The 13,175-nt window shown below is 43.3% G+C and overlaps 1 protein-coding gene across 1 annotated transcript in view; it reads left to right on the top strand.

Annotated features, from left to right (window-relative positions):
- Positions 1-329: 329 nt before the first annotated feature.
- The window catches only part of LOC308172868 (myosin-IIIa-like), a gene marked incomplete at both ends in the record, with an annotated part of 37,907 nt that continues 25,061 nt past the window's right edge, over positions 330-13,175 (top strand). Inside the window, 2 exons of the mRNA XM_080547813.1 lie at positions 330-497; positions 2,621-2,755. Of these exons, the coding sequence (XP_080403939.1) occupies positions 330-497; positions 2,621-2,755 (303 nt within the window). The remainder of the gene's footprint in view (positions 498-2,620; positions 2,756-13,175) is intronic.

Below are 13,175 nucleotides of genomic sequence, written 5' to 3' on the forward strand. Positions count from 1 at the left end.
CGGCTGGCCACATGTCGAAGTGTCCTTGGGCCAAGACAGTGAACCCCAAATTGCCCCAAATTGCTCCCAAATTGCTCCCAGTGAGCGGGCCGGCGCCTTGCACGTGTGTGAATGTGTGTGTGAATGGGTGAATGAGAGGCCGTTGTAAAGCGCTTTGGAATAAGGCGCTCAGTGGGTAAGGTGCCAACCACTTGAGAAAGGCACTTAAACCGTACACTGCTCCACCCTGTGTGTATGGTGTTACATTGAGAAGCTAAAACAATAAATGTTATCACACATGTGGTTCCTCTCATCCTGCTTTTGTCATTTTTAGGCGATCTCTCATGAAGATGTATCCACAATCAGGGAAATCGATCGTCTTCGACAACTTTCCAGATCCGACAGCCACCTGGGAGATCATCGAGACCATCGGGAAAGGGACTTATGGGAAGGTGTACAAGGTGCTCAACAAGATCGATGGAAGCAAAGCAGCCGTCAAGATCCTGGACCCCATCCATGTGAGCGACGCTTCCTATCTTGAAAATTGATCCGTATCAAGTTTAAGTATTCAGTGTGTACTGTAAACTTTACAGTGTAAAGGGATAGTTCACCTAAAGTAGGATTGTTCCTTACCTAGAAAGCAGTCTGTGGGCCCAGAAACTCACGGTTCAGGGTTGTTTAAATAGCCATTGGGTAGCATTAACCGACTTTAGCCACCAATAACAAACGAACAATGGGAGTGATTGGCCCTACCTGAGAGCCTGAAATTTAGAGACATTTATAGACAGTCCAAAACTAGACATTTAAGCAAGACCTCAAAACCTACTTATCCAATCTCGCCTTTTAAATGTCCATCTTAGTTGTTGCTTTATCTTCTTTGCTCCTTGTGAAGCGCATTGGGTCACATTTTGTGAGAAACGCACTATACAAATAAAATTGGATTTAATTTGATTGGGGAACAACAAAAAGTTCAGTGTGGCCAAATCACCTCAAGTTAACTTGGTTGGAAGTTACTTTCTATCAAAGAACACACCTTTCATGGATTACAGATTCTCCTGACCCATATACTACTTTCAAGGTAAGAAACTAGCTTGTGACTGTAAAGTGTAAAATAGTATATTATCCCTTTAAATAATTAAGTAAGTAAGCCTGGTCGCACAGGCCAGACAGCCATGTAGGACAGCAGCCTACAGAATCTCCTGTTTCTGAAGCGTGAGACAGCGTGATGTGCAATTACACCCCCCGGTCAGGTCACTGTTCTCTCATATGGCATTACCCCCAGCCCAGCTCCTTTCTTCTCCTTCTTTTAAGTGAGGTGTCCATCTAGACGACTCTCAGGAAACATCCTTGCGTCATGTTATAGTATTGTAGTCAGTGCAGATTAAGGAGATCTATTGTTGTTGTTGTGTTGACGCTCCTGGTTGGAGCCACGGTGAGGACACATTACCCTCCTGTAGTCCCTGTTGACATGTGAGGACCTGGGCTGAGGCCAATGACGAAGGGAAATTATGTACCTCTCCCGCCTACACTCAAAATACATTTAGAATCAGGCCTACTGATATAGGTACAGTAGATTAGATGTTCCAAGGTTTGAAATGTGTGTTGTTGCGATGGTTTACAACCTGCAGTACTTATTTGTTCCTTTTTCTTCTTCTGTTTCTTCTTTATATAAAATTATATATATATATATTTTAAAAACGTTTATGCCAGATGGATACCATGTTTACATGTTCACAATCATGTTTGTTTTTTTGGATAAAATAAACTGCATCGTTAATGCAGAAGCTTTAATGAGGAGCCATTTTCATCCATTAGATTCAAGGCTTGTCTTTGATAATTTTCTCATTAGTCTTCAAATAGTTTGTTACTGTTTCTCATTATTGAAGAATAATTATCTATAGACCGCTGTCTGTCGCCATCATTTTAATCAATCGGTTGATCGGTTCCTGCAGAGAGCCCCGGCTAGGCTACAGGAAGCATTCACACTGAACATCTCAGGCAGATGGTGCTATGTTGCTGCAACTCAAACACTGCTTAATGTCCCAGCGACAGATACAACAAAAATGAAATAAAGGAAAGTGTATTCGACTCTGCCCTTTTCAATTTCCACTACTTTACTGTCCAGTGCTATGTTGCTAACATGCTAACTGTATCCCTAAAAAAAAAATCGAGTTTATTTTTTCTGAAATAATAAACGAATAAAGAATCTTGTTTATTTTTTGAGGCACCTTTTTAGGATGCATTTTGGAGTCAGTTTTGTCTGGTTCAATAAGAGTACCCAGCATGCACCTGACCGGTATAGTCTAGCGCCCCCAGGATACATGTTCATTTGGTGGAACGACCTTGTGAAGAGTTGATGTGCTCAGAGCTACCTGGCTAATAATGGCTGCTGTGAGGACTCCATCTGAGTAAAAACAAACTATAAACAATGAACGTATTCATTTTAATCAGCTTGCTTTGTGAATTTGGGATTTGTGAATCAGAGGCTACAACACACATCACATACTGTCACCTATCTATTGAATTACAATAGTTGGCCCTATTTATAAGTTGGTACAGATAAGTAATTAAGCATTTGTGGCAAATGTAGGCTACTGTCATTCTGCAACATTGACTCTTGATGTGGGTTCTTTCTAAACAGGATATCGATGAGGAGATCGAGGCAGAGTACAACATCCTCATGGCTCTCTCAGACCACGCCAACGTGGTCAAGTTCTTTGGGATGTACTACCAGAAAGATGTCAAGAACGGGGACCAGCTGTGGCTCGTGCTGGAGGTAGGCCTGCGTTGTATCTCTGTACTTGTACATAACCCAGTTTAACATATCGTTAGCCTTGTAGCATAATTGCTAAGTCATATTTTGGCCAAATGGAGATATCTGCCCAACTCTACTCTCCTAACACTGCTGATTCACTGTGCATTATTGCCTCCTATGCCATCAGCCTATCAGAATGCTTGTTACATTCCAAAATCACTATCTGCCCAAGTCATCTCTTTGACATAGGCATTTGTGACACTACATACAAAGATGGCTCGGCTGTCCACAAGCGAAGCATAACTTAGGCAATTATGCTACGAGGCTAACGATGTGTAGTGACAGTAATATAGTACTATAGAATATAATAATAATCTCCCACGTACAATATATCCTTGCACATTACTGTGAGTGGGTTGCAATGAGCTGCTATACAACAATGTGGTACATTATAGCTCTCCGGTGCGACGGTTGCGGCAGTCGTACTTTGCACAGTATGTGACCAGCCATGTATGCACACTGGTGATTGGAGGAGGAGGGGAGCAATTATGTAACAGTCTCAGATTCCACAGGGGGGCTGGAGGTAGTTTTACTCCCTAGGCCGCGTGGGAGAATGTGTAGTAGGCTACTTAGCGTCCAGGCCGGGGGGAGGGTGTTCGTTGGCTCTGCTGAGAGAAGCAGGGGAGGGATTTTTTTTCTTTTTCTGGGGCGTCCCGCTGAAATAGTTTAGACACCTGCACTTGTCTGCCGGCTCTGAGACTGTTCTGTGTTCTGCTCTGTTGTTGGTGTGGTAGTGGAGTTCTTTATTTTTTTTACTTTAAATTTTTATTATCATTTTCTTTTATCAAGTGGAGTCAAACAATATTTCACAACATATTGATGTTACATAAAGGTGTCACGGGTAAGTCGCAAAAGAATAACAGTCCATGAATATCTTTCTTAAAAATAAATAATAACAATAAAGTAAAAGAAGAAAAAACAAACAACAACAACAAAAATAATCCCTAATTTCATCGCTGGCATTAACAACCACAACAGCCAATAAACCGAATCATTATCACCATTATCAACAACAACAGCAGTGTGACAACAGTAACAATAACAACGACCAACAATGGTAAGAGAAAAGAAAGGGGGAATTTTTTTTTTACAAAATAAAAATAAATAAATAAATAAATAAACACGGTAGTGGAGGTTTAATTGAGTGTTTTGCCCTTGAGTTTTTTTTTTTAGTATGTGCTTGTTTTCTCTATCGCCTGAATCTACTGGAGATCAATTAATTGATATGGTTCATTGACTGGACATGGTACCCACATGAGAAACCAATGGGCAAAATCAAGACTTTGTGATTACACAGTTAACCTCAGGGAGAGGGTTGTAGTTGAACTATATGCATATAGATCATAGCCCGGTGTCCTTAGGTGACCCTGTTATTCGACGCACATTCACACACACATTGATACAGTAGCTTTGCTACATCAGAATGGGGAAACTCTCTAAGAACAGGAAAATATGTGATAATACTTACTTTGGAGTTTGTTGGGGTATTAGATATGTCACTTGGTCGTTTGTATTTAACAAATGCGTGCAAAATAACAGCATCTGCTCAAACACTGTGCAAAACATTGATACTCTCTAGTTCCGGCACCTCAGCAAAGTCGGATCACGGATGAGCGGTGGTATTTTCACTATTTCGTGACGTTAGAATTACAAGGTTCTCCATTTTTGGTCAGAATTTCGTTTTTTACATAATCGGATCCATTAGGTGTTTATTAATGCCTGTGTGGTGTTATTTTTTAAATGTTGAGTAATGAATAAAATACAAAGGTTCCATCTCACAAAACATAATGGAATGTAAAAACGTTATGACGCTCATTTTTTTTTTGATTGATTGAAAACTTTATTAGAAGATTTGCAGAAGTAGGTACATGAAAGTACATATTACATACAAGGTCAACTAACAGGATAAAAACCCAAGAAAGCCACTGGCTTATTTCAATTGGGGTCCTTGATTCTCAATTCATCGTTACATGTAAGACAGACAAAAAAGCTAGTACTATCTACAAGATAATACAGACAAATAACTATTACTATCTACAAGATAAACACACATCCATCATGGGAAGAACAATACAACGAAACATAAGGTATGTACAGCGGGTAGGACAGGTGGGGACATACACCACAGGTGGGGGCGGGGGACAAAACACAAAGTATGTACAGTGGGTAGTTCGGGTCTTTTAATCTGATTTTTGATTTAGAGGGTCCAGTTACGGATTGCAGCCTCCTGTAAATGTTTTTTGAGAGTGGTTTTGAAGGTGGGCAGTGTTTTGCACTCCTTTAAGATTATAGGAAGGGCGTTCCACATTTTTACTGCATAGTTTGCAAACGAGTTTAACCCCTTGTTTGTGGTGCAACGCGGTTGAACGTGGTTCGTGGAGCTTCCTCTGGTGTTGTATGTGTGGACGTTGTTCACATTTTGGAAGTATGTTGACAGGTACTTGGGTGTCTTTGTGGTGTAGCGTATCTTGAAGACCAGGCCCAGTGCAAGCTGCTGCACTCTGTCAACTACTCGTAGCCAATCAAGACTCAAAAAATGAGCAGCGGTTAGATGTGTCCTAGGGTTGAGGCCTAGCAGAAGCCTAACCAGTTTATTTTGGGCTGTCTGGAGTCTTGTTTTATGGGCCTTTGTGGTTCTATAGTACCATGATGTTACGGCATAGTCGAAGTGACATTGAATGAGAGCTCCTGATAGGGTCCTCAGTGTGTTTTTACTGACAAGTGAGGATATCCTGTACAAGAATCTAGTTCTATCTCTGAACTGCCCTAAACAGAGATAGAACCTTATAATTCTAAGCTCACGATTTGTCTTTTACAAATACACAATGTAAAGTACATAACAATACCCAATTGAAAAACAAGTCCCTGCTCTGCTCGGACAAACCGGATGCATTCGTCTTGCATACAAACAACCAACCCACCCCACAGCTGACAGCAGCTACCTGACTCATTCTGCATGGAAATGCCGATGTTCACAGAGAGGTTCAAGGGGACCTTGATGCTGTTTTTTTCCCACAGTTGAAAAGGCGCTAGCCCCTGTCCCCTCATATTTCATTTCCCCCCAGACGCTCTTTGAAATGCCAAGCTCCAGAGAAACGTGTAATGGAGGTCAACCTGGTGGTGAGAGAAGTGTTGGAGAGGTCTGGGCAAGTCGTCTCTGTGCTATCTGACCTTTGACCCTGTAATCTGTGTTCCTGCTGTGATGAGAGAGGCCAGTCGAGGCCTGTTCAGATGTATAAGTGGCTGGTAGCTAGATAACACTGGTCAGCTGGTGCCCAAGAGGTTTTGGTGGGAAAACACACAGGGTCAAGTGTCACACCTGGTTTCTGTGTTTGGTCGACCACGAATGGCGTGTGTGTGTGTGTGTGTGTATGTGTGTACAATGTGTATGTGTGTGTGTGTGTGTGTGTGTATGTGTGTATGTGTGTATTTGTGTGTGTGTGTGTGTGCGCGTGCATGTGTGTGCGTGCGTGCATGCGTGTGTGTGTATGTGTGTGTGTGTCTGTATGTGTGTGTGTGTGTGTGTGCATACGTGTCTGTGTGTGTGTGTGTGTGTGTGTGTGTGTTTCAGTCAACAGCATTTTATGCAGGTCACTTTGCCTCAGGGAAGGTCCTTCCCCGTGCCTGCATCATAGAGACATTGTGTTCTGTGTGGTGTGTGAGCCTGCTAGCATCATCACCCTATCCCTCTGTGTGCTGTTTGAGCCTGGTAGCATCACCCTATCCCTCTGTGTGGTGTGTAAGCCTGGTAGCATCACCCTATCCCTCTGTGTGGTGTGTGAGCCTGCTAGCATCATCACCCTATCCCTCTGTGTGGTGTGTGAGCCTGGTAGCATCACCCTATCCCTCTGTGTGCTGTGTGAGCCTGGTAGCATCACCCTATCCCTCTGTGTGGTGTGTAAGCCTGGTAGCATCACCCTATCCCTCTGTGTGGTGTGTGAGCCTGCTAGCATCATCACCCTATCCCTCTGTGTGGTGTGTGAGCCTGGTAGCATCACCCTATCCTTCGCTACGGTGTGTAATGTAAGTATAGGTACAGTAAGAGAGAGCTTGGGCAGAGCTCCCATAACACAAGCTCTGCCAGGGGACAGTAACAACATTAGCATCAGTCCTCTCCATGTTACGCTAGCCCAGTAGATAGTTTTCACGTTGCCATCTTGTGTTTCTCTCTGTTTTCCTTAGCGGTCATTCTCAGTGACCCGTCTAAGTGTTTGTATAATTGCCTGAGTAAGATCGATACATCTCTCAGTTAAAGTCAAATATCGACTGAATACTACAAATAACGGAACAGCAGGTGTGTTCTGTTATCATACAGCCGCTATAATGAAAACAACAAAACCACCCCACTCTGCTGGCCAAACGCATTCTCACCACAGACCTCAGTCCTAGCTAGAATGGACTGCATTTATATAGCGCCTTTATCCAAATCTGCTTTACAACGGCCTCTCATTCACCCATTCACACACACATTCACACACAAATGGCGGCAAGCTACCATGCAAGGCGCCGGCCCCGCTCACTGGGAGCAATTTGTGTTGCCCAAGGACACATCGACATGTGGCCAGCCGGGGCTCGAACTCGAACTTGGCCGATCTGCCAACCTTGTGATCATTAGACGGCAGCTCTACCTCCTGCGCCACAGCCTCCCCACAAGAAGGGTATAATAAACCCATATATATGTGTCACAATATAACCTAATAAATGTGTCACAAGGCCAGTACCACACAGCAACAACTGTGACTTTGTTTTCATTGTTAGACACCCCCAGTGTCCATTTCAGTGGAACACAATTAGAAAAGCAAGTTAACACTAGAACAGCCGTGCCTTTTTTACCTACTAAAAGAGCCGCCCCAGGGGTCAAATGACCATGACGTTTTTACAATGGGAAGCTGCTACTTACACACAACTGCCACTAGTTGGCCGCTTGTAAATTAGCCTGACTCCTCCTACACAGAAACATGTCAAAATAGCTTCATACTAGCTTATCCTGATGTGATTTTGAAAATGTAAGGATACTGGGTGGTAGAACGCACACATCTAGAAAAAGTCATGAAAGGAGGGTCCTGAAATTTGATAGATTGCAAAGATAGAACACTTTTCTTTACTCACAGGGTTCAAATGACCCCGCCCATGGCTGTTCTTGCTGTGCCACAGCAAGTTAGAAAAGCAAAGCCAGTGTCTGGGAGAGTTCAGCCTTTCAGCTTTGCTAGTTTGTTGTAGTTAAACTCCTCTTTGAGTTCGCTTATCTGTATGCAGACTACGTCCTGATGCAAAGACCTTCTGTGGTGTTAGCATGGCCAGACCTGCCAGAGCTAATCCTAGGGGCTGCAATCAGGGCCAGTCACATGACTGGGTGGAGTGCAGTTTGTGTGTGTGTGTGTGTGTGTGTGTGTGTGTGTATCCTTTGGCTCATATGTGCCCATACACACATAAATACACACACCACACAAACCCATGCACGCACACAAACAGAAACGCATGCACGCACGCACACACATGCATGTACGTGTGTGCGTGCGTGCGTGCGTGCATGCGTTTCTGTTTGTGTGTGTGTTTATTTATGTGTGTATGGGCACATGGACACATGTATATATGAGGCAAAGGATTTGGGGGCCGGGGGGGGGTGGGACGACGACAAAAGGACAGGAAGAGAGAGAGGGGTTGGGTGACGATGATGAGATCACCATGGTTACCGTTGTCCTCCCCTCTGAACTGTAATTGTCCGTGAATGGATCAGATGATCTCCACACAGCATGCCCCCCCCCCCCCCTCCTGCAGACCTCTGTACAGCCCCCCCCCCCCCCCCCCTCCTGCAGACCTCTGTACAGCCCCCCCCCCTCCCCCGCAGACCTCTGTACAGCCCCCCCCCCTCCTCACTATGATGAGGATTCACACAGATTGCCTCCTCCCTCCACTTTGTTGTTGCTTCCTCATCGGGGCTCCGGTGCTCAGCGTCTGTTGTGTGTCTCCTTTATGTTAGCACATGTGGAGGAGAGGCGACTGAGCTTTCATCTGTCGCACCCCCAATCTGTCTCCATTGAAGCCCCGAGACCGATGGACCCAAACTTCAAAGACGGCCGATATTAGTCTCTAATGAGGAATAATGTAAGGTTGTGGACCCTGGACTTCAAGTGTTGGTTTGCTCAGTGGTAGTAGGCCCATGTGCCTTGGTCTCGCAAGACTGAGTTTTTTACTTCACATGAAGATCTTGAGCTACTTAAAATTATGATGAAAGTGCTTTGCTGATAATAAATAAATAATAATAATGAAGTAAATAATTAAGTAGTAAGTAATTAAGAGTTTACTTTAAATCAAGTTTAATGGCCTCAGATCTTTGAAAAACATGCAGTACGGTAATTATTACCCATTATGCAAACAATCCCCATGACACTAAAACAATTTCACATTCTCTATTATTATGTTTGTGGACCTAATGGCTGTTCCACCATCTTGTTAGTCATAAATTGATATTGCAGTCTATTCTCTGCAGATGTATTTTAGGCTTGTTATTCTAATCAGTGGACATTAGGCTTCTCCTGAACGGTTAGCAACCAGGCCAATAAGGCCAATAAGGCCAATACACCTACAGTGCAAGCCAGTTAAATTGTTGGCAGACTCTGACATCTTTCAAGAGCATGTTTGGCTTTACCCAATATGTGACTGGGTCTGGTTAAAAAGTCTGCAAGTCTCGCAACATCATTTTTCTGTTTTTGTTCCAGATTACGAAAGGGTAGATTGTAAGCTTTCAAATGATAAAATCATCATCATTCCAAAAACCATGGGCATTAATATGGAGTTGGTCTCACCTTTGCTGCTATAACAGCCTCCACTCTTCTAGGAAGGCTTTCTGATAGATTTTATGGTTGAGGGGATATGGTTAAGGGGATTTGCTCCCATTCAGCCACAAGAGCATTAATGAGGTCGGGCAACTGATGTTGGGCGAGAAGGACTGGCTCGCAGTCGGCGTTCCAATTCCTCCCAAAGGTGTTGGATGGGGTTCCTGTGCATGGCCGGATGATGGTCAAGCGATGTTCCTTCCACTTGTGGATAATGGCCCCAATGGCGCTTAGAGGAACATTTAGGAGTTGTGAAATCCGTCTGTAAGGGTTAGGGCAATCTTGTTGCAAAGGTCTTGGGAGAGCTCTTTGCCTCTCCCCATCATGAGATGTTTCTTGCAGGAAAGCTTTTTTTCAAAGAGTAGAAGTACTTCCCCACCTACATGCACTAACCCAGCTGATTCTAATTAGCACAGGTAGGAGAACTTATTAGTGGCATGAGCTGGTTTAGTGCTTTTTGTGTATTCAATACTTTTTTTCCTGTGTCATTCTACTTTATTGCGTAACCCTTTTTTAAGAATTGAAAAAAAAGATATTTTTTTTGCTGTTTTATTGAGTTAATACCAATGTCTGGTCTACATTTTGTGTGAATACGAAAATATGTACGAAATATGTTGAATAAAAATGGCTGATATGTTGAATACTTATGTCCAAGTGTTCTGCACTTAGCAGAACTTGGGTTCCTTAGCTCTGACCGTTACAACAGGATGAGCTTTTGGATGGCTCAGAAAACCATTAGTAAGGAGAAAGGCTTAAAAGCTGTTGTAAAAATACTCTGGCTGTGTCAGTGTCAAGGTTCAGGGTTCACAAGGTTCGTTCCGAGAACACAGTGCTTGGATCAATCTCTGACCACCATTCCACCATGCGATTAATGATTATTACAGCCATGGCAGTTTTAATGTAGATAAACTAACTAGGGGGAAGATTGCATGATATATTTGTTTCAATTATACACTGGTAGACGTAATTATCGTGAGCGTGATCCCAGTGATGGATCGAGGTAATTGTTCAACCAGAGAAATGAGCCGGAGAGATAGATTAGTGGTCTGACGTTTAAATACCCTGTGGCTTTTACTCATACAGTGCTGCTCTCAGTAGGTCTGCTTCTAACCCTGGGTTAGCATGTGGGGGGAGCGAAGCTATGTTCCCCGGGTCCTATGTTCCCTGGGTCCTATGTTCCCCAGGTCCTATGTTCCCCGGGTCCTATGTTCCCCGGGTCCTATGTTCCCTGGGTCCTATGTTCCCTGGGTCCTATGTTCCCCTGGTCCTATGTTCCCTGGTCCTATGTTCCCCAGGTCCTATGTTCCCCAGGTCCTATGTTCCCTGGGTCTTTACAATGGGAAGCGGCTATTTACAGACAACGACCACTAGTTGGCCGTCTTGTAAATTCACCTGCCTCCTACACAGAAAAACTGCAAAATAGCTTTATACTAGCTTATCCTGATGTGATTTTGAAAATGTAAGGATACTGGGTGGTAGAACGCACATATCTAGGAAAAGTCATGAAAGGAGGGTCCTGAAATTTGACGGCTGTTCTAGTGTTAAACTCTCTTAAAACAGAGGTAGCATTAACATGGCATTTTGGTTGTATCGTACATCCTCTGTACATCATTCATAACGGGATATGGTACGGTGCAGCGATGTCTAAATCACAACATTGCATAAAGGTCAAAGGTCAATGTCAAAGGATGTCAACCATGAAGACACGATGGAAGACGCTAGTTGGTGAGACGACATTAAACCAAAACATTCCACTAATGTGTGTGGCGGCTGTGGTTCAGGAGGTAGAATCGGCGTCTAATGATCGCACGGTTGGCAGATCGGTGGTTCGAGCCCGGCTGGCCACATGTCGAAGTGTCCTTGGGCAAGACACTGAACCCCAAATTGCTCCCAATGAGCGGGCCAGCGCCTTGCATGGCAGATTGCCGCCATTGGTGTGTGAATGTGTGTGTGTGAATGTGTGTGTGAATGAGAGGCCCTTGTAAAGTGCTTTGGAATAAGGCGCTATATAAGTCAGTCCATTTATCATTTACAAATGTGAAGAAGGATGTGGTAACACCGTCTCACACAGTTATTTTATTATCTTAATAATAAGCCAGTCAGAAAGTGTCACGTTTCATACTGAATGTTATCAAAACATCTAAACAGAGAGTTGGCAAGACATTATCATTTCCCAGAGATGTCAGTTGTAATACTAGTACCCACTGTTCCACTCTGATGTTGTTCTGGCATATTCTTAGAAACAATATACGTGTCGTGACGTTAGAATTATAAGGTTCTATCTTCATTTTTGTAAAAATTGAGTTTTGTACATAATCTGATCCATTAGGTGTGCCTGTGTGATGTTATTTTTAAAATGTTAAAAATGTTTGAGTTAGTAATTCATAAAATACAAAGGTTCCATCTCACGGAACATAATGGAATGTAAAAACTTTGACGCTCAATATCTCTGAACTACCCTAAACGGAGATAGAACCTTATAATTCTAAACTCACGGTGTGACAAAGGTTACTTTCAGATTGCATTGTAGATGTCAGCAATCATTGAGGCTATGTCCCCCAAGCAAACATTCACCTTCCAGACCTCTCTTGGGTAAATATATTGGTATCCAGATATAAATGAAAGCTCTGCTTGAATGTGAATTGTAAAAACGTACACCTTCAGGCAATTCTATTCTAGTCTACAAAATGGTAGAAAATGTATAATATTGATCATGCAATGGCTACCATACACAGTACAGTGTATAGTAAGAAAGTCTTCTAGACCATACCAGATGAGTATGGATGCAATAACAACATTTGTGCTATAGCGACCTAACATTCATTGAAATGTGATAAAGGGATTAAGGGAAGTTCAACAAGTTGATCTATACATGTCGCACTGTATTTAATTGGACTGACTTATATAGCACCTTTATCCAAAGCGCTTTACAACGGCCTCTCATTCACCCATTCACAGACACATTCACACACACATTCCCACACCAATGGCGGCAAGCTACCATGCAAGGCGCTGGCCCGCTCATTGGGAGCAATTTGGGGTTCAGTGTCTTGCCCAAGTACACCTCGACATGTGGCCAGCCGGGGCTCAAACCACCGATCTGCCGAACTTTCCATCATTAGACGGCTGCTCTACCTCCTGCGCCACAGCCGCCCACACTGTCATTTGATCTATACATGTCGCCCTGTATTTGAACTCCAGTCTCCCATATCCTCTACAACATTACTGATCACTGAGCTAGAGAAGAGTGAGCTGTGCTGCTCACTTCCAATAGTATATTCTGCCCTCATGGCGTGGGAGAATAGGTACAGATACACATACAGAATACTTTATTTATCCCTGAAGGGCAATTCAGTTTCCACAGTTCATGGCCACAAATAATGCATCACACAACAACATACTCATCACTGGAGCTCAGCACCCAGTCCACAAGTGCAAGTCCGACAGTTCAAGTTTAAGGACAGTTCAATAAATACATAAAAACGACATAAGTTCACAATTCAAGTTTAAGAACAGATTCAAGGATGCAAAACAAAAAGGTGCAT

Source organism: Nansenia antarctica (genome assembly GCF_963989245.1).
Source record: "Nansenia antarctica genome assembly, chromosome: 17".
Lineage (NCBI taxonomy): Eukaryota > Metazoa > Chordata > Actinopteri > Argentiniformes > Microstomatidae > Nansenia > Nansenia antarctica.